Source organism: Oncorhynchus clarkii, chromosome 14 (assembly GCF_045791955.1).
Source record: "Oncorhynchus clarkii lewisi isolate Uvic-CL-2024 chromosome 14, UVic_Ocla_1.0, whole genome shotgun sequence".
NCBI lineage: Eukaryota > Metazoa > Chordata > Actinopteri > Salmoniformes > Salmonidae > Oncorhynchus > Oncorhynchus clarkii.
Genome location: NC_092160.1, coordinates 40,774,739 through 40,798,316, shown reverse-complemented (window position 1 = coordinate 40,798,316; position 23,578 = coordinate 40,774,739). Strand labels below are relative to the sequence as shown.

The 23,578-nt window shown below is 45.2% G+C and overlaps 1 protein-coding gene across 1 annotated transcript; it reads left to right on the top strand.

Moving 5' to 3' along the window:
• Positions 1-25: 25 nt before the first annotated feature.
• Positions 26-15,774, top strand: LOC139366108 (uracil phosphoribosyltransferase homolog). The gene is made up of 7 exons (XM_071103208.1): positions 26-399; positions 3,406-3,448; positions 3,552-3,621; positions 8,293-8,355; positions 8,470-8,631; positions 11,243-11,341; positions 13,335-15,774. The coding sequence occupies exons 1-7, from the start codon at positions 128-130 to the stop codon at positions 13,439-13,441; spliced, it is 816 nt and encodes a 271-aa protein (XP_070959309.1). The 5' UTR covers positions 26-127; the 3' UTR covers positions 13,442-15,774.
• The last annotated feature ends 7,804 nt before the right edge of the window (positions 15,775-23,578 follow it).

Below are 23,578 nucleotides of genomic sequence, written 5' to 3'. Positions count from 1 at the left end.
GGAATTGTCGTCATTTCCTGAAGCCAGGCGGATGTGTTGACGTCACCAACGTTGCGACACGTACGGCTCGTTGTCAGCAAATAGCGAACTTTATTCGGTTTTAACAATATACAGTGAGTACAGCAACATGCCCTGCCACAACCAGTCGTTAAATAACGTTACTACCGGCCAAGAACATAACTTAACGAAGCATGTTCGGTTCGCCGCGAGCAGTAACAGCAGCAGCGTTCCGGTGGCGCCAAGCTCTGAGGCGGTTGATGACGTCGACAAACAGCGTTTGAACGGGAACTGTCCGAATGGTGGTGGGCTCGGCCCAGATGTGTTAAACCTTGGACCTCAACTGAAACTGCTTCCTCTTAACAGTCAGATACTAGAATTACAGACCATCATCAGAGACAAGTGAGTGTTTGACTTGGTGTAGTAGACCTCACAGTGAAATGCGGAATACAACAGGTGTAGTAGACCTCACAGTGAAATGCTGAATACAACAGGTGTAGTAGACCTCACAGTGAAATGCTGAATACAACAGGTGTCGACCTCACAGTGAAATGCTGAATACTACAGGTGTACAGTGAAATGCTGACTTACCAGCCCCTAACCAACAATGCAGTTTAAAAAATAAGAATAAGAAATAAAAGTAACGAGTAATTAAAGAGCAGCAGTAAAATAACAATAGCGAGACTACATACAGGGGGATAACAAGTCAATGTGCGGGGCACTGATTAGTCAAGGTAATTGAGGTAGTATGTACAAGTGGTAGTATGTACAAGTGGTAGTATGTACAAGTGGCTATGCATAGATAATAACAGTAGCAGCGGAGTAAAAAGAGGGGGGGGGGTCAATGCAAATAGTCTGGGTAGACATTTGATTAGATGTTCAGGAGTCTTATGGCTTGCGTGTAGAAGCTGTTTAGAAGCCTCTTGGCCCTAGACTTGGCGCTCCGGTACCGCTTGCCGTGCGGTAGCAGAGAGAACAGTGTATGACTAGGGTGGCTGGAGTCTGAACATTTTTAGGGCCTCCCTCTGTCACTGCCTGGTATAGAGGTCCTGGATGGCAGGAAGTTTGGCCTCAGTGATGTACTGGGCCGTACACACTACCCTCTGTCGTGCCTTGCGGTCGGAGGCCGAGCAGTTGCCATACCAGGCAGTGATACTCTCGATGGTGCAGCTGTTGAACCTTTTGAGGATCTGAGGATCCATGCCAAATCTTTTCAGTGTCCTGAGGGGAATAGGTTTTGTCGTGCCCTCTTCATGACTGTCTTGGTGTGCTTGAACCATGTTAGTTTGTTGGTGATGTGGACACCAAGGAAATTGAAGCTCTCAACCTGCTCCACTACAGCCCTGTCGATGAGAATGGGGGTGTGCTTGGTCCTCCTTTTCCTGTAGTCTACAATCATCTCCTTTGTCTTGATCAGTTTGAGGGAGAGGTCCTGGCACCGCATGGCCAGGTCGCTGACCTCCCTATAGGCTGTCTCGTCATTGTCAGTGATCTACCACTGTTGTGTCATCGGCAAACTTAATGATGGTGTTGGAGTCGTGCCTGGCCGTGCAGTCATGAATGAACAGGGAGTACAGGAGGGGCCTGAGAACGCACCCCTGAGGGGCCCCTATGTTGAGGATCAGCGTGGCAGATGTGTTGTTACCTACCCTTCCCGCCTGGGGGTGGCCCATCAAGTCCAGGATCCAGTTGCAGAGGGAGGTGTTTAGTCCCAGGGTCCTTAGCTTAGTGATGAGCTTTAAGGGCACTATGGTGCTGAATGCTCAGCTGTAGTCAATGAATATCATTCTCACATTAGTTTTCCTTTTGTCCACGTGGGAAAGGGCAGTGTGGAGTGCAATATAGATTGCATAATGTGTAGATCTGTTAGGGCAGTGTGCAAATTGGAGTGTAGGGTTTCTGGGATAATGTTGATGTGAGCCATGACCAGCCTTTCAAAGCACTTCATGGCTACAGACCTGAGTGCTACAGGTCGGTAGTCATTTTGGCAGTGTTCTTGGGCACAGGGACTATGATGGTCTGCTTGAAACATGTTGGTATCACAGACTCAGACAGGGACAGGTTGAAAATGTCAGTGAAGAAAGACACTTGCCAGTTGGTCAGCGCTTGCTCGCAGTACACACCCTGGTAATCCGTCTGGCCTTGTGAATGTTACTCACATTGGCTGCGGGGAGCATTTTTTGCTTGTAAGCAGGAATCAGGAGGATAGAGTTATGGTGTGATTTTCCAAATGGAGGGCGAGGGAGAGCTTTGTACGCGTCTCTGTGTGGGGTTAAAGGTGGTCTAGAGTTAGTTTTTCCCCACTCTGGTTGCACATTTAACATGAAGATAGAAATTTGCATTAAAGTCCCCGGCCACTAGGAGTGCCGTCTCCGGTTTCCTGTTTGCGTATGGTGGTATACAGCTCATTGCTGTCTTAGTGTCGGCATCAGTCTGGTGGTATGTAGACAGCTACGAAATACACAGATAAACTCTCTATTTATCTATATTGTGGTCTACAGCTTATTTTATTTATTTTAATTTATTTTTTTATTTTTTTATTTAACTAGGCAAGTCAGTTAACAACAAATTCTTATTTTCAATGACGGCCTAGGAACAGTGGGTTAACTGCCTGTTCTGAGGCAGAACGACAGATTGTCAGCTCGAGGGTTTGAACTTGCAACCTTCCGGTTACTAGTCCAACGCTCTAACCACTAGGCTACCCTGCTGCCCCTTATTATGAGATACTCTACCTCAGGCGAGCAAAACCTTGACACTTCCTTAGATATCGTGCACCAGCTGTTGTTTACATATAAGCATTAGTCCGCTGCCCCTTGTCTTACCAGACACCGCTGTTCTATCCTGCTGGTACAGCGTATAACCAACCAGTATGTTGATAATGTCGTCGTTCAGCCACAACTCTGTGACGCATAAGATATCACAGTTGGTAGTTTAATTTTCCTCGTAGGTCATTGATTTTATTTTCCAATGATTAGCTAGTAGGACAGAAGGCAAGGGGGGTTTATTCAATCGCCTACGAATTCTCAGAAGGCACCCCGACCTCCATCCTCTTTTCTTCACGCAAATGACGGGGATTTGGGTTTTGTTCCCGGGAAAGCAGTATGTCAGGCTCGTCTGACTCGTTAAGGGAAAAACAAAAGCCTCTGCCAGTCCGTGGTGAGTAATCGCTGTTCTGAAGTCCAGAAGTTATTTTCGGTCATAAGAGACGGCAGCAGCAACATTATGTACACAATAAGTTACAAACAACGCAAAAAAACAAACATAAAATGACAATCGGTTAGGAACATGTAAAAACATCAGCCATCTTCTCCGGCGCCGTGTGTGTGTGTACTCAACTCAGACGTGGGAGCAAGGTAACAAGATGCTGTGGCCTCAGCAGGACAAATTATGTTTGTTTGTGTTTTGCAGGACAACCAGCAGAGGGGATTTTGTGTTCTGTGCAGACCGACTGGTAAGATTCCTTTTGAGAAGTCATCAGCTAGCTAGTAACTACAATCGTTCATTTCATGGAAAAAAGAGCATGAAGAGTTGAAACTGTTGATCTTCCTCCTCAGATCAGACTGGTGGTGGAAGAAGGACTGAACCAGCTGCCCTACTCAGAGTGCACGGTGACCACTCCTACAGGTACTGACTCTTACTCCCTAACCCCTACCCAGAGTGCACTGTGACCACTCCTACAGGTACTGACTCTTACTCCCTAACCCCTACTCAGAGTGCACTGTGACCACTCCTACAGGTACTGACTCTTACTCCCTAACCCCTACTCAGAGTGCACTGTGACCACTCCTACAGGTACTGACTCTTACTCCCTAACCCCTACTCAGAGTGCACTGTGACCACTCCTAAAGGTACTGACTCTTACTCCCTAACCCCTACTCAGAGTGCACTGTGACCACTCCTACAGGTACTGACTCTTACTCCCTAACCCCTACTCAGAGTGCACTGTAACCACTCCTACAGGTACTGACTCTTACTCCCTAACCCCTACTCAGAGTGCACTGTGACCACTCCTACAGGTACTGACTCTTACTCCCTAACCCCTACTCAGAGTGCACTGTGACCACTCCTACAGGTACTGACTCTTACTCCCTAACCCCTACTCAGAGTGCACTGTGACCACTCCTAAAGGTACTGACTCTTACTCCCTAACCCCTACTCAGAGTGCACTGTGACCACTCCTACAGGTACTGACTCTTACTCCCTAACCCCTACTCAGAGTGCACTGTAACCACTCCTACAGGTACTGACTCTTACTCCCTAACCCCTACTCAGAGTGCACTGTGACCACTCCTACAGGTACTGACTCTTACTCCCTAACCCCTACTCAGAGTGCACTGTGACCACTCCTACAGGTACTGACTCTTACTCCCTAACCCCTACTCAGAGTGCACTGTGACCACTCCTATAGCAGAGTTTCCGTTAGCTGTTTTTATATGAATGAAATTGTCTGTGAGAAGAAGAAAATCCCATTGTGAAATAATGTTTTATAGCTTCTTCATTGATGGAAATACCAGATGACATGCTTATCGGTCTGCAGGGGCATTTGCATAATTTAGTGGAATTAAATTGGCACGTGTACAGTATATTTGTGACATGTTTTCGTTATGTATGCATCTTGTTTATCACACCGAACAGCATACAGAAACAGAGCCTTTGAGTGGAAAGTCGGTCAGACAGAGAGCTGCTGCAGCATCTGGTGGGAACTTGGACAAATCATGACGTCATTGATCTTCAGGTTGGAACGTCAGAGCTCTAGAAAGAGGGCGGCGTTCCCGTGTTGGAATTTCTAGCAGTCCATTCAAAAATAATTTTCTCCCCAGTTGTTTTGAACATGGAATGTCAACAGACGGAAATGTCAACATTCTTTTTTCAGCACTTCGCACTTCGCTGGAGGCAGTAGGCATTTTGAAAACCTTTTTGTTTTTGACCTTTATTTAACGAGGCAAGTCAGTTAAGAACAAATTCTTATTTTCAATGACGGCCCAGGGGCAGAACGACAGATTTGTACCTTGTCAGCTCGGGGATTTGAACTTGCAACCTTTCAGTTACTAGTCCAACGCTCTAACCACTAGGTTACCCTGCCGCCCCAATAATTGTTTGAAATGTGAACGTATTGAGGCATGTCTTACCTTTCTTCAAAGTAGCCTATTAGATCTACACTGCTCAAAAAAATACAGGGAACACTTAAACAACACAATGTAACTCCAAGTCAATCACACTTATGTGAAATCAAACTGTCCACTTAGGAAGCAACACTGATTGACAATACATTTCACATGCTGTTGTGCAAATGGAATAGACAACAGGTGGAAATTATAGGCAAATAGCAAGACACCCCCAATAAAGGAGTGGTTCTGAAGGTGGTACCACAGACCACTTCTCAGTTCCTAACATCCTGGCTGATGTTTTGGTCACTTTTGAATGCTGGCGGTGCTTTCACTCTAATGGTAGCATGAGACGGAGTCTACAACCCACACAAGTGGCTCAGGTAGTGCAGCTCATCCAGGATGGCACATCCATGCGAGCTGTGGCAAGAAGGTTTGCTGTGTCTGTCAGCGTAGTGTCCAGAGCATGGAGGCGCTACCAGGAGACAGGCCAGTACATCAGGAGACGTGGAGGAGGCCGTAGGAGGGCAACAACCCAGCAGCAGGACCGCTACCTCCGCCTTTGTGCAAGGAGGAGCACTGCCAGAGCCCTGCAAAATGACCTCCAGCAGGCCACAAATGTGCATGTGTCTGATCAAACGGTCAGAAACAGACGCCATGAGGGTGGTATGAGGGCCCGACGTCCACAGGTGGGGGTTGTGCTTACAGCCTAACACCGTGCGGGACGTTTGGCATTTGCCAGAGAATTGGCGCCCTGTGCTCTTCACAGATGAAAACAGGTTCACACTGAGCACATGTGACAGACGTGACAGTCTGGAGACGCCGTGGAGAACGTTCTGCTGCCTGCAACATCCTCCAGCATGACCGGTTTGGCGGTGGGTCAGTCATGGTGTGGGGTGGCATTTCTTTGGGGGGCAGCACAGCCCTCCATGTGCTCGCCAGAGGTAGCCTGACTGCCATTAGGTGCCGAGATGAGATCCTCAGACCCCTTGTGAGACCATATGCTGGTGCGGTTGGCCCTGGGTTCCTCTTAATGCAAGACAATGCTAGACCTCATGTGGCTGGAGTGTGTCAGCAGTTCCTGCAAGAGGAAGGCATTGATGCTATGGACTGGCCCGCCCGTTCCCCAGACCTGAATCCAATTGAGCACATCTGGGACATCCTGTCTCGCTCCATCCACCAACACCACAGACTGTCCAGGAGTTGGCGGATGCTTTAGTCCAGGTCTGGGAGGAGATCCCTCAGGAGACCATCCGCCACCTCATCAGGAGCATGCCCAGGCGTTGTAGGGAGGTCATACAGGCATGTGGAGGCCACACACACTACTGAGCCTCATTTTGACTTGTTTTAAGGACATTACATCAAAGTTGGATTAGCCTGTAGTGTGGTTTTCCACTTTAATTTTGAGTGTGACTCCAAATCCAGACCTCCATGGGTTGATCAATTTGATTTCCATTGATCAATTTTGTGTGATTTTGTTGTCAGCACATTCAACTATGTAAAGAAAAAAGTATTTAATAAGAATATTTAAATCATTCAGATCTAGGATGTGTTATTTTAGTGTTCCCTTTATTTTTTTGAGCAGTGTATTTTCTAAATATCTAAATTATTTTGTACATAATGTTTCTGCCACCGTCTCTTGTGACCGAAATGAGCTTCTAGATATCAGGACAGCGATTACTCACTCACCCTGGAATACGTTTTTTAACGAGTCGGGCGCAAAGGATTTACTCCAGACACCCGACAAGGCCCTCATCTCCGTCATTCACAGGAGAAAGACACGGATCCGATGGCGAGAGGGTAGTAGGCCTTTTCCATCGGTTCTATTAGCCAACGTACAATCATTGGATAATAAAATAGACTACGGGCACGTATATCCTACCAACGGGACAATAATAACTAATATCTTATGTTTCACTGAGTCGTGGCTGAACGACGACATGAATAACATACAGCTGGTGGTTTATACACTGTATCGGCAGGATAGAACAGCACCCTTTGGTAAGACAAGGTGTGGTGGTCTATGTATATTTGTAAACAACAGCTGGTGCACGAAATCTAAGGAAGTCTTGAGGTTTTTCTCGCCTGAGGTAGAGTATCTCATGATAAGCTGTAGACCACACTATTTACCAAAAGAGTTCTCATCTATATTCTTCGTAGCTGTCTACCACCACAGACCGATGCTGGCACTAAGACTGCACTCAATGAGTTAGGAATTTTATGAATAATGACTAAACAGTATCCCCATTTTAAATAGAATTGTAACTAAGTAAACCTATACTCTGTTTTATTATATCTGATTAACAATATGAATTCATAAGTGAGGGATTGTGGAGCCTGATACAGGGGGTAATTAAATACCATTCCAGCCAGGTTGGAGAAGACTGGAAGTGTTTTTTTTTAAGTAAAGCAGAAAGGGTCATTAACCTATGGTTGAATCGACTCCACTTAGCTCTGGGATCTTTAGATAAGGCAGTGTGTGTTTTCTTAGGTTTTCCATTAGCTGGAACTGTCTGCTGAATGGTGATGGATGAAGACTTCAGAAGGTTTATCTCGAATTAACTTTTGAACTGTTGGGAGAAAGAATATTTTATAACCTATGACGTCATATTTTGTATATAAACTGTTGTTCGTGGTTACATGGCAGCGCGCTCCGAGAATAAATACTATTATCTATTTTTGATAAGACTGGTCTCTGTCTATTTTATGCAAATAAGAATCTTACAAATTCTCATAAAATGGACTAAGTGAATTCAATTAAAGAAAACATATTGGAATTATGAAATTACAGTGACAATGAGCAAACGGGAAAACGCTCATTGAGGCGGCGCTCCTAGTGGCCGGGGACTTTAATGCAGGGAAACTGAAATCCGTTTTTACCTCATTTCTACCGGCATGTTAAATGTGCAACCAGAGGGAAAATAACTCTAGACCACCTTTACTCCCTCGTCCTCCACTTGGCAAATCTGACCATAATTCTATCCTCCTGATTCCTGCTTACCTCACATCGTTGCATCCTCGACTTGCATGTTCTGTTCATTATGAATTACTATATTCTAAATGCGATTTCTGTCATTCTGAGCACTGTGGGTGGACGCCCTAATTACACGCTGACCCCTAACCTCTACACGCCCACCCCTTACACACTATCCACATGCTGCTGATAACATTCTGCTTCATCTCTCAACAGGACACATGTATGAAGGTGTAAAGTTTGAGAGAGGTAACTGTGGAGTCAGCATTATGAGAAGTGGTGAGTCTGGTATTTCCCCCCCCCCTCTACTGAAAAAATGTCCCTTTTTCTGCTTTTTTCATGTTATTTCACATACCTGACCTCTTTAGGGACCTGTGTCTGTCCATCCCCCAGGTGAGGCCATGGAGCAGGGTCTGAGGGACTGTTGTAGGTCCATTCGCATCGGGAAGATCCTGATCCAGAGTGATGAAGAGACCCAGGAGGCTAAGGTCTACTATGCTAAGTTCCCCCCAGACATAAACAGGAGGAAGGTGCTGCTCATGTACCCAATACTGAGTAAGTAAAAAAGATCTCTGGCAAAAGGGGAAGATATTACCGATGTCTTGAATGTTGGGTCATTTTTCCTAATCCTGGAGTTTTTTTCAGCCAGGCAAATAATGAAATGGTTGAAAAAGTTCCTGTTGTTAACATGTTGTCATTAACTATAGACAAATACAGTACCTTGCGAAAGTATTCGGCCCCCTTGAACTTTGCGACCTTTTGCCACATTTCAGGCTTCAAACATAAAGATATAAAACTGTATTTTTTTGTGAAGAATCAACAACAAGTGGGACACAATCATTAAGTGGAACGACATTTATTGGATATTTCAAACTTTTTTAACAAATCAAAAACTGAAAAATTGGGCGTGCAAAATTATTCAGCCCCTTTACTTTCAGTGCAGCAAACTCTCTCCAGAAGTTCAGTGAGGATCTCTGAATGATCCAATGTTGACCTAAATGACTAATGATGATAAATACAATCCACCTGTGTGTAATCAAGTCTCCGTATAAATGCACCTGCACTGTGATAGTCTCAGAGGTCCGTTAAAAGCGCAGAGAGCATCATGAAGAACAAGGAACACACCAGGCAGGTCCGAGATACTGTTGTGAAGAAGTTTAAAGCCGGATTTGGATACAAAAATATTTCCCAAGCTTTAAACATCCCAAGGAGCACTGTGCAAGAGATAATATTGAAATGGAAGGAGTATCAGACCACTGCAAATCTACCAAGACCTGGCCGTCCCTCTAAACTTTCAGCTCATACAAGGAGAAGACTGATCAGAGATGCAGCCAAGAGGCCCATGATCACTCTGGATGAACTGCAGAGATCTACAGCTGAGGTGGGAGACTCTGTCCACAGGACAACAATCAGTCGTATAGTGCACAAATCTGGCCTTTATGGAATAGTGGCAAGAAGAAAGCCATTTCTTAAAGATATCCATAAAAAGTGTTGTTTAAAGTTTGTCACAAGCCACCTGGGAGACACACCAAACATGTGGAAGAAGGTGCTCTGCTCAGATGAAACCAAAATTGAACTTTTTGGCAACAATGCAAAACATTATGTTTGGCGTAAAAGCAACACAGCTCATCACCCTGAACACACCATCCCCACTGTCAAACATGGTGGTGGCAGCATCATGGTTTGGGCCTGCTTTTCTTCAGCAGGGACAGGGAAGATGGTTAAAATTGATGGGAAGATGGATGGAGCCAAATACAGGACCATTCTGGAAGAAAACCTGATGGAGTCTGCAAAAGACCTGAGACTGGGACGGAGATTTGTCTTCCAACAAGACAATGATCCAAAACATAAAGCAACATCTACAATGGAATGGTTCAAAAATAAACATATCCAGGTGTTAGAATGGTCAAGTCAAAGTCCAGACCTGAATCCAATCGAGAATCTGTGGACAGAACTGAAAACTGCTGTTCACAAATGCTCTCCATCCAACCTCACTGAGCTCGAGCTGTTTTGCAAGGAGGAATGGGAAAACATTTCAGTCTCTCGATGTGCAAAACTGATAGAGACATACCCCAAGCGACTTACAGCTGTAATCGCAGCAAAAGGTGACGCTACAAAGTATTAACTTAAGGGGGCTGAATAATTTTGCACGCCCAATTTTTCAGTTTTTGATTTGTTAAAAAAGTTTGAAATATCCAATAAATGTCGTTCCACTTCATGATTGTGTCCCACTTGTTGTTGATTCATCACAAAAAAATACAGTTTTATATCTTTATGTTTGAAGCCTGAAATGTGGCAAATGGTCGCAAAGTTCAAGGGGGCCGAATACTTTCGCAAGGCACTGTACATTAGAACCAGCAGTTTATCAAATTCAACACAAAAAATAGACAACATAATGACCCGGTACCGCTGAGTAACATAATGACCCGGTACCGCTGAGTAACATAATGACCCGGTACCGCTGAGTAACATAATGACCCGGTACCGCCGAGTAACATAATGACCCGGTACTGCTGAGTAACATAATGACCCGGTACCGCTGAGTAACATAATGACCCGGTACCGCTGAGTAACATAATGACCGGTACCGCTGAGTAACATAATGACACGGTACCGCTGAGTAACACAATGACCCGGTACCGCTGAGTAACACAATGAACCGGTACCGCTGACTAACATAATGACACGGTACCGCTGACTAACATAATGACACGGTACCGCTGACTAACATAATGACCCGGTACCGCTGAGTAACATAATGACCCGGTACCGCTGAGTAACACAATGACCCGGTACCGCTGAGTAACACAATGACCCGGTACCGCTGAGTAACACAATGACCCGGTACCGCTGAGTAACACAATGACCCGGTACCGCTGAGTAACATAATGACCCGGTACCGCTGAGTAACATAATGACCCGGTACCGCTGCACGGTATCTCCGTTATCTTATGAATGAAGTCTTCAGGTCTCAGACAAAATTACTCATCATGCACTTTAGCACTGAACTGTGTGTCTAGGTAACACAGTGTGTGTTGGTGTGTGTGTGTGTCCCAGGTACAGGTAACACAGTGTGTGTTGGTGTGTGTGTGTGTCCCAGGTACAGGTAACACAGTGTGTGTGTGTGTGTCCCAGGTACAGGTAACACAGTGTGTGTGTGTCCCAGGTACAGGTAACACAGTGATCGAGGCGGTGCAGGTGTTGATTGAGCATGGACTCCAACCCAAACACATCATCCTCCTCTCTCTCTTCTCCACCCCACACGGTAGGTAACACATTATCCTCATCTCTCTCTCTTCTCCACCCCACACGGTAGGTAACACATTATCCTCCTCTCTCTCTTCTCCACCCCACACGGTAGGTAACACATTATCCTCCTCTCTCTCTTCTCCACCCCACACGGTAGGTAACACATTATCCTCCTCTCTCTCTTCTCCACCCCACACGGTAGGTAACACATTATCCTCCTCTCTCTCTTCTCCACCCCACACGGTAGGTAACACATTATCCTCCTCTCTCTCTTCTCCACCCCACACGGTAGGTAACACATTATCCTCCTCTCTCTCTTCTCCACCCCACACGGTAGGTAATACATTATCCTCCTCTCTCTCTTCTCCACCCCACACGGTAGGTAATACATTATCCTCCTCTCTCTCTTCTCCACCCCACACGGTAGGTAACACATTATCCTCCTCTCTCTCTCTCTTCCCCACCCCACACGGTAGGTAACACATTATCCTCCTCTCTCTCTCTTCTCCACCCCACACGGTAGGTAACACATTATCCTCCTCTCTCTCTTCTCCACCCCACACGGTAGGTAACACATTATCCTCCTCTCTCTCTTCTCCACCCCACACGGTAGGTAACACATTATCCTCCTCTCTCTCTTCTCCACCCCACACGGTAGGTAACACATTATCCTCCTCTCTCTCTCTTCTCCACCCCACACGGTAGGTAACACATTATCCTCCTCTCTCTCTCTTCTCCACCCCACACGGTAGGTAACACATTATCCTCCTCTCTCTTCTCCACCCCACACGGTAGGTAACACATTATCCTCCTCTCTCTCGCTTCTCCACCCCACACGGTAGGTAACACATTATCCTCCTCTCTCTCTCTTCCCCACCCCACACGGTAGGTAACACATTATCCTCCTCTCTCTCTCTTCTCCACCCCACACGGTAGGTACACATTATACTCCTCTCTCTCTTCTCCACCCCACACGGTAGGTAACACATTATCCTCCTCTCTCTCGCTTCTCCACCCCACACGGTAGGTAACACATTATCCTCCTCTCTCTCTTCTCCACCCCACACGGTAGGTAACACATTATCCTCCTCTCTCTCTCTTCTCCACCCCACACGGTAGGTAACACATTATCCTCCTCTCTCTCTCTCTCTTCTCCACCCCACACGGTAGGTAACACATTATCCTCCTCTCTCTCTCTCTCTTCTCCACCCCACACGGTAGGTAACACATTATCCTCCTCTCTCTCTCTTCTCCACCCCACACGGTTGGTAACACATTATTCTCCTCTCTCTCTTCTCCACCCCACACGGTAGGTAACATTATCCTCCTCTATCTCTTCTCCACACGGTAGGTAACACATTATCCTCTCTCTCTCTTCTCCACACGGTAGGTAACACATTATCCTCCTCTCTCTCTTCTCCACCCCACACGGTAGGTAACACATTATCCTCCTCTCTCTCTCTTCTCCACCCCACACGGTAGGTAACACATTATCGTCCTCTCTCTCTCTCTCTCTTATCCACCCCACACGGTAGGTAAGACATTATCCTCCTCTCTCTCTCTCTCTTCTCCACCCCACACGGTAGGTAACACATTTCCTCCTCTCTCTCTCTCTCTCTTCTCCACCCCACACGGTAGGTAACACTTTATCCTCCTCTCTCTCTCTCTCTTCTCCACCCCACACGGTAGGTAACACATTATCCTCCTCTCTCTCTCTCTCTTCTCCACCCCACACGGTAGGTAACACATTATCCTACTCTCTCTCTCTCTCTCTTCTCCACCCCACACGGTAGGTAACACATTATCCTCATCTCTCTCTCTTCTCCACCCCACACGGTAGGTAACACATTATCCTCCTCTATCTCTTCTCCACCCCACACGGTAGGTAACACATTATCCTCCTCTCTCTCTTCTCCACCCCACACGGTAGGTAACACATTATCCTCCTCTCTCTCTTCTCCACCCCACACGGTAGGTAACACATTATCCTCCTCTCTCTTCATCTCCAGGTGCCAAGGCTATCCTCCAAGAGTTCCCAGAGATCACCCTGCTCACCACAGAGCTGCACCCGGTCGCCCCCACACACTTTGGACAGAAGTACTTTGGCACAGAATGACAAACGGGCACACCAGACCACACCACGCTAGTCCACACCACACTAGACCAGACCACACCACGCTAGTCCACACCACGCTAGACCACACCACGCTAGTCCACACCACGCTAGTCCACACCACACTAGACCAGACCACACCACACTAGACCACACCACGCTAGACCACACCACGCTAGACCACACCACGCTAGACCACGCCACGCTAGACCACGCCACGCTAGACCACACCACGCTAGACCACACCACGCTAGACCACACCACGCTAGACCACACCACGCTAGACCACGCCAGACTGCACCAGACCACACCACGCTAGTCCACACCACACTAGACCAGACCACACCACGCTAGACCACACCACGCTAGACCACACCACGCTAGACCACACCACGTTAGACCACGCCAGACCGCACCACGCTACACCACACCACGCTAGACCACACCACACTAGACCACGCCACGCCAGACCGCACCAGACCACGCTAGACCGCACCAGACCACACCACGCTAGACCACACCACGCTAGACCGCACCAGACCACACCACGCTAGACCACACCACGTTAGGCCACGCCAGACCATACCACGCTACACCACACTAGACCACACCACACTAGACCACATCACGCTAGACCACACCACACTAGACCAGACCGCACCAGACCACACCACACTAGACCACGCCACGCCAGACCGCACCAGACCACACCACGCTAGACCGCACTAGACCACACCACACTAGACCACACCACACTAGACCACACCACACTAGACCACACCACGCTAGACCACACCACACTAGACCGCACCAGACCGCACCACGCTACACCACACCACGCTACACCACACCACGCTAGTCCACACCACACTAGACCAGACCACACCACGCTAGACCACACCACGCTAGACCACACCACGCTAGACCACGCCACGCTAGACCACACTAGACCACACCACGCTAGACCGCACCAGACCACACCACACTAGACCACGCCACGCCAGACCGCACCAGACCACACCACGCTAGACCGCACCAGACCACACCACACTAGACCACACCACGCTAGACCACACCACGCTAGACCACACCACGCTAGTCCACACCACGCTAGTCCACACCACGCTAGACCACACCACACTAGACCACATAAATGCTAGACCACTCCACGCTAGACCACTCCACGCTACACCACACCACGCTACACCACACCACGCTACACCACACCACGCTACACCACACCACGCTACACCACACCACGCTACACCACTCCACGCTAGACCACTCCACGCTAGACCACACCACGCTAGACCACACCACGCTACACCACTCCACGCTACACCACACCACGCTACACCACACCACGCTAGTCCACACCACGCTAGACCACACCGCACCACCCTAGACCACACCAAGCTAGACCGCACCACGCTAGACCGCACCACCCTAGACCACACCACCCTAGACCACACCACCCTAGACCACCCTAGACCACACCACCCTACACCAAACTTGACCACACCAGACTACACTAAACTAGACCACACCGCACCAGACCACGCTAGACTACACCAAACTTGACCACACCAGACTACACTAAACCAGACCACACCACGCTAGACTACACCAAACTTGACCACACCACACCAGACTACACTAAACTAGACCACACCACGCCAGACCACACCACGCTAGACCACACCAGACCACACCACGCTAGACCACGCTAGACCACACCACGCTAGACCACGCCACGCTAGGCCACACCAGACCGCACCACGCTAGACCACACCACGCTAGACCACACCAGACCACACCACGCTAGACCACCCCACGCTAGACCACACCAGACCACACCACGCTAGACCACACCACGCTAGACCACGCCACACCAGACCGAACCACACCAGACCGAACTAGAGGTCGGCCGATTTCAAGTTTTCATAACAATCGGAAATCTGTATTTTTGGACACCGATTTGGCCGATTTATTTTAACACCTTTTACTTAACCTTTATTTAACTAGGCAAGTCAGTTAAGAACACGTTCTTATTTTCAATGACGGCCTAGGAACAGTGGTTAACTTCCTGTTCAGGGGAAGCTCGGGGATCCACTCTTGCAACCTTACAGTTAACTCGTCCAACGCTCTAACCACCTGCCTCTCATTGCACTCCACGAGGAGCCTGCCTGTTATGCAGTCCTCCTCTCTTACTTTCTTCTCCAACACTTTGTTTTTGCATTATTTAAACCAAATTGTTTCATTATTTATTTGAGGCATTATATTAAGTTAAAATAAGTGTTCATTCAGTATTGTTGTAATTGTCATTATTACAAATACATTTTTTTTTTAAATGGCCGATTAATCGGTATCGGCTGTTTTGGTCCTCCAATAATCGGTATCGGTATTGGCATTGAAAAATCATAATCGGTCGACCTCTAGACCGAACCACACCAGACCGAACCAGACCACACCAGACCGAACCACACCAGACCGAACCAGACCACACCAGACCGAACCACACCAGACCGAACCAGACCACACCAGACCGAACCACACCAGACCGAACCAGACCACACCAGACCGAACCACACCAGACTAGACCGAACCACACCAGACCGAACCAGACCACACCAGACCGAACCACACCAGACCGAACCACACCAGACTAGACCGAACCACACCAGACTAGACCGAACCAGACCACACCAGACCGAACCACACCAGACCGAACCACACCAGACTAGACCGAACCACACCAGACTAGACCACACCAGACCAGACCGAACCACACCAGACCGAACCAGACCAGACTAGACCGAACCACACCAGACCGAACCAGACCACACCAGACCGAACCAGACCACACCAGACCGAACCACACCAGACCACTCATCCCTAAGATCAGTGTGAATAAAAAATGAAAAAACTTTAGATGTGATGTTACTGAGTCATAACTTCATTATCTACAGTATGTGTTCTTATCTGATGTGATGTTACTGAGAGTCATAACTTCATTATCTACGGTATGTGTTCTTATCTGATGTGATGTTACTGAGTCATAACTTCATTATCTACGGTATGTGTTCTTATCTGATGTGATGTTACTGAGTCATAACTTCATTATCTACAGTATGTGTTCTTATCTGATGTGATGTTACTGAGTCCTAACTTCATTATCTACGGTATGTGTTCTTATCTGATGTGATGTTACTGAGTCCTAACTTCATTATCTACAGTATGTGTTCTTATCTGATGTGATGTTACTGAGTCCTAACTTCATTATCTACAGTATGTGTTCTTATCTGATGTGATGTTACTGAGTCCTAACTTCATTATCTACAGTATGTGTTCTTATCTGATGTGATGTTACTGAGTCATAACTTCATTATCTACGGTATGTGTTCTTATCTGATGTGATGTTACTGAGTCCTAACTTCATTATCTACAGTATGTGTTCTTATCTGATGTGATGTTACTGAGTCCTAACTTCATTATCTACAGTATGTGTTCTTATCTGATGTGATGTTACTGAGAGTCATAACTTCATTATCTACAGTATGTGTTCTTATCTGATGTGATGTTACTGAGTCCTAACTTCATTATCTACAGTATGTGTTCTTATCTGATGTGATGTTACTGAGTCCTAACTTCATTATCTACAGTATGTGTTCTTATCTGATGTGATGTTACTGAGAGTCCTAACTTCATTATCTACAGTATGTGTTCTTATCTGATGTGATGTTACTGAGTCCTAACTTCATTATCTACAGTATGTGTTCTTATCTGATGTGATGTTACTGAGTCCTAACTTCATTATCTACAGTATGTGTTCTTATCTGATGTGATGTTACTGAGTCCTAACTTCATTATCTACAGTATGTGTTCTTATCTGATGTGATGTTACTGAGTCCTAACTTCATTATCTACAGTATGTGTTCTTATCTGATGTGATGTTACTGAGTCCTAACTTCATTATCTACAGTATGTGTTCTTATCTGATGTGATGTTACTGAGTCCTAACTTCATTATCTACAGTATGTGTTCTTATCTGATGTGATGTTACTGAGTCCTAACTTCATTATCTACAGTATGTGTTCTTATCTGATGTGATGTTACTGAGTCCTAACTTCATTATCTACAGTATGTGTTCTTATCTGATGTGATGTTACTGAGTCCTAACTTCATTATCTACAGTATGTGTTCTTATCTGATGTGATGTTACTGAGTCCTAACTTCATTATCTACAGTATGTGTTCTTATCTGATGTGATGTTACTGAGTCCTAACTTCATTATCTACGGTATGTGTTCTTATCTGATGTGATGTTACTGAGTCCTAACTTCATTATCTACAGTATGTGTTCTTATCTGATGTGATGTTACTGAGTCCTAACTTCATTATCTACAGTATGTGTTCTTATCTGATGTGATGTTACTGAGAGTCATAACTTCATTATCTACAGTATGTGTTCTTATCTGATGTGATGTTACTGAGTCCTAACTTCATTATCTACAGTATGTGTTCTTATCTGATGTGATGTTACTGAGTCCTAACTTCATTATCTACAGTATGTGTTCTTATCTGATGTGATGTTACTGAGAGTCATAACTTCATTATCTACAGTATGTGTTCTTATCTGATGTGATGTTACTGAGTCCTAACTTCATTATCTACAGTATGTGTTCTTATCTGATGTGATGTTACTGAGTCATAACTTCATTATCTACAGTATGTGTTCTTATCTGATGTGATGTTACTGAGTCCTAACTTCATTATCTACAGTATGTGTTCTTATCTGATGTGATGTTACTGAGTCATAACTTCATTATCTACAGTATGTGTTCTTATCTGATGTGATGTTACTGAGTCCTAACTTCATTATCTACAGTATGTGTTCTTATCTGATGTGATGTTACTGAGTCCTAACTTCATTATCTACAGTATGTGTTCTTATCTGATGTGATGTTACTGAGAGTCATAACTTCATTATCTACAGTATGTGTTCTTATCTGATGTGATGTTACTGAGTCCTAACTTCATTATCTACAGTATGTGTTCTTATCTGATGTGATGTTACTGAGTCATAACTTCATTATCTACAGTATGTGTTCTTATCTGATGTGATGTTACTGAGTCCTAACTTCATTATCTACAGTATGTGTTCTTATCTGATGTGATGTTACTGAGAGTCCTAACTTCATTATCTACAGTATGTGTTCTTATCTGATGTGATGTTACTGAGAGTCATAACTTCATTATCTACAGTATGTGTTCTTATCTGATGTGATGTTACTGAGTCATAACTTCATTATCTACGGTATGTGTTCTTATCTGATGTGATGTTACTGAGTCATAACTTCATTATCTACAGTATGTGTTCTTATCTGATGTGATGTTACTGAGAGTCATAACTTCATTATCTACAGTATGTGTTCTTATCTGATGTGATGTTACTGAGAGTCATAACTTCATTATCTACAGTATGTGTTCTTATCTGATGTGATGTTACTGAGTCCTAACTTCATTATCTACAGTATGTGTTCTTATCTGATGTGATGTTACTGAGTCATAACTTCATTATCTACAGTATGTGTTCTTATCTGATGTGATGTTACTGAGAGTCATAACTTCATTATCTACAGTATGTGTTCTTATCTGATGTGATGTTACTGAGTCATAACTTCATTATCTACAGTATGTGTTCTTATCTGATGTGATGTTACTGAGAGTCATAACTTCATTATCTACAGTATGTGTTCTTATCTGATGTGATGTTACTGAGAGTCATAACTTCATTATCTACAGTATGTGTTCTTATCTGATGTGATGTTACTGAGAGTCATAACTTCATTATCTACAGTATGTGTTCTTATCTGATGTGATGTTACTGAGTCCTAACTTCATTATCTACAGTATGTGTTCTTATCTGATGTGATGTTACTGAGAGTCCTAACTTCATTATCTACAGTATGTGTTCTTATCTGATGTGATGTTACTGAGAGTCATAACTTCATTATCTACAGTATGTGTTCTTATCTGATGTGATGTTACTGAGTCATAACTTCATTATCTACGGTATGTGTTCTTATCTGATGTGATGTTACTGAGTCCTAACTTCATTATCTACAGTATGTGTTCTTATCTGATGTGATGTTACTGAGTCATAACTTCATTATCTACAGTATGTGTTCTTATCTGATGTGATGTTACTGAGTCATAACTTCATTATCTACGGTATGTGTTCTTATCTGATGTGATGTTACTGAGTCCTAACTTCATTATCTACGGTATGTGTTCTTATCTGATGTGATGTTACTGAGTCCTAACTTCATTATCTACAGTATGTGTTCTTATCTGATGTGATGTTACTGAGTCATAACTTCATTATCTACGGTATGTGTTCTTATCTGATGTGATGTTACTGAGTCCTAACTTCATTATCTACGGTATGTGTTCTTATCTGATGTGATGTTACTGAGTCCTAACTTCATTATCTACAGTATGTGTTCTTATCTGATGTGATGTTACTGAGAGTCCTAACTTCATTATCTACAGTATGTGTTCTTATCTGATGTGATGTTACTGAGTCATAACTTCATTATCTACGGTATGTGTTCTTATCTGATGTGATGTTACTGAGTCCTAACTTCATTATCTACGGTATGTGTTCTTATCTGATGTGATGTTACTGAGTCCTAACTTCATTATCTACAGTATGTGTTCTTATCTGATGTGATGTTACTGAGTCCTAACTTCATTATCTACAGTATGTGTTCTTATCTGATGTGATGTTACTGAGTCCTAACTTCATTATCTACAGTATGTGTTCTTATCTGATGTGATGTTACTGAGTCCTAACTTCATTATCTACAGTATGTGTTCTTATCTGATGTGATGTTACTGAGAGTCATAACTTCATTATCTACGGTATGTGTTCTTATCTGATGTGATGTTACTGAGTCCTAACTTCATTATCTACAGTATGTGTTCTTATCTGATGTGATGTTACTGAGTCCTAACTTCATTATCTACAGTATGTGTTCTTATCTGATGTGATGTTACTGAGTCCTAACTTCATTATCTACAGTATGTGTTCTTATCTGATGTGATGTTACTGAGTCCTAACTTCATTATCTACAGTATGTGTTCTTATCTGATGTGATGTTACTGAGTCCTAACTTCATTATCTACAGTATGTGTTCTTATCTGATGTGATGTTACTGAGAGTCATAACTTCATTATCTACGGTATGTGTTCTTATCTGATGTGATGTTACTGAGTCCTAACTTCATTATCTACGGTATGTGTTCTTATCTGATGTGATGTTACTGAGTCCTAACTTCATTATCTACAGTATGTGTTCTTATCTGATGTGATGTTACTGAGTCCTAACTTCATTATCTACAGTATGTGTTCTTATCTGATGTGATGTTACTGAGTCCTAACTTCATTATCTACAGTATGTGTTCTTATCTGATGTGATGTTACTGAGTCCTAACTTCATTATCTACAGTATGTGTTCTTATCTGATGTGATGTTACTGAGTCCTAACTTCATTATCTACAGTATGTGTTCTTATCTGATGTGATGTTACTGAGTCCTAACTTCATTATCTACAGTATGTGTTCTTATCTGATGTGATGTTACTGAGTCCTAACTTCATTATCTACAGTATGTGTTCTTATCTGATGTGATGTTACTGAGAGTCATAACTTCATTATCTACGGTATGTGTTCTTATCTGATGTGATGCTAGTGTACATCTACCTCTGTTCCTCCTCCTACTGCGGTTCCTACCCTCCTCCCACCGCGGTTCCTACCCTCCTACCGCAGTTCCTACCCTCCTCCCCCTCCTACCGCAGTTCCTACCACCCTCCTACCGCAGTTCCTACCACCCTCCTACCGCAGTTCCTACCCTCCTCCCCCCTCCTCCCCCCTCCTACCTCAGTTCCTACCATCCTCCCCCTCCTACTGCGGTTCCTACCCTCCTCCCCCCTCCTACCGCGGTTCCTACCCTCCTCCCCCCTCCTACCGCGGTTCCTACCCTCCTACCGCGGTTCCTACCCTCCTACCTCCACATTGACTCTGTACCCCCTGTATATAGCCTCCACATTGACTCTGTACCCCCTGTATATAGCCTCCACATTGACTCTGTACCCCCTGTATATAGCCTCCACATTGACTCTGTACCCCCTGTATATAGCCTCCACATTGACTCTGTACCCCCTGTATATAGCCTCCACATTGACTCTGTACCTGTACCCCCTGTATATAGCCTCCACATTGACTCTTACCGGTACCCCCTGTATATAGCCTCCACATTGACTCTGTACCGTAACACCCTGTATATAGCCTCCACATTGACTCTGTACCCCCTGTATATAGCCTACACATTGACTCTGTACCTGTACCCCCTGTATATAGCCTCCACATTGACTCTGTACCCCCTGTATATAGCCTCCACATTGACTCTGTACCCCCTGTATATAGCCTCCACATTGACTCTGTATATAGCCTCCACATTGACTGTACCCCCTGTATATAGCCTCCACATTGACTCTGTACCCCCTGTATATAGCCTCCACATTGACTCTGTACCTGTATCCCCTGTATATAGCCTCCACATTGACTCTGCACCGTAACACCCTGTATATAGCCTCCACATTGACTCTGTACCGGTACCCCCTGTATATAGCCTCCACATTGACTCTGCACCGTAACACCCTGTATATAGCCTCCACATTGACTCTGTACCCCCTGTATATAGCCTCCACATTGACTCTGTACCCCCTGTATATAGCCTCCACATTGACTCTTACCGGTACCCCCTGTATATAGCCTCCACATTGACTCTGTACCGGTACCCCCTGTATATAGCCTCCACATTGACTCTGTACCGGTATCCCCTGTATATAGCCTCCACATTGACTCTGTACTGTAACACCCTGTATATAGCCTCCACATTGACTCTGTACCGTAACACCCTGTATATAGCCTCCACATTGACTCTGTACCCCCTGTATATAGCCTCCACATTGACTCTGTACCCCCTGTATATAGCCTCCACATTGACTCTGTACCTGTACCCCCTGTATATAGCCTCCACATTGACTCTTACCGGTACCCCCTGTATATAGCCTCCACATTGACTCTGTACCGTAACACCCTGTATATAGCCTCCACATTGACTCTGTACCCCCTGTATATAGCCTACACATTGACTCTGTACCTGTACCCCCTGTATATAGCCTCCACATTGACTCTGTACCCCCTGTATATAGCCTCCACATTGACTCTGTACCCCCTGTATATAGCCTCCACATTGACTCTGTATATAGCCTCCACATTGACTCTGTACCCCCTGTATATAGCCTCCACATTGACTCTGTACCCCCTGTATATAGCCTCCACATTGACTCTGTACCTGTATCCCCTGTATATAGCCTCCACATTGACTCTGCACCGTAACACCCTGTATATAGCCTCCACATTGACTCTGTACCGGTACCCCCTGTATATAGCCTCCACATTGACTCTGCACCGTAACACCCTGTATATAGCCTCCACATTGACTCTGTACCCCCTGTATATAGCCTCCACATTGACTCTGTACCCCCTGTATATAGCCTCCACATTGACTCTTACCGGTACCCCCTGTATATAGCCTCCACATTGACTCTGTACTGTAACACCCTGTATATAGCCTCCACATTGACTCTGTACCCCCTGTATATAGCCTACACATTGACTCTGTACCTGTACCCCCTGTATATAGCCTCCACATTGACTCTGTACCCCCTGTATATAGCCTCCACATTGACTCTGCACCGTAACACCCTGTATATAGCCTCCACATTGACTCTGTACCGGTACCCCCTGTATATAGCCTCCACATTGACTCTGTACCGGTACCACCTGTATATATAGCCTCCACATTGACTCTGGACCGGTACACCCTGTATATAGCCTCCACATTGACTCTGGACCGGTACACCCTGTATATAGCCTCCACATTGACTCTGTACCGGTACCACCTGTATATATAGCCTCCACATTGACTCTGGACCGGTACACCCTGTATATAGCCTCCACATTGACTCTGTACCGTAATACCCTGTATATAGCCTCCACATTGTTGCTCA

Bases quoted from the DNA above. Each gene is read 5' to 3' on its own strand.
- LOC139366108 (XM_071103208.1), top strand. From the start codon at position 128: ATGCCCTGCCACAACCAGTCGTTAAATAACGTTACTACCGGCCAAGAA. The intron at 8,356-8,469 runs GTGAGTCTGGTA...TCCATCCCCCAG, and splicing joins AGTCAGCATTATGAGAAGTG to GTGAGGCCATGGAGCAGGGT. The intron at 8,632-11,242 runs GTAAGTAAAAAA...TGTGTGTCCCAG, and splicing joins GCTCATGTACCCAATACTGA to GTACAGGTAACACAGTGATC.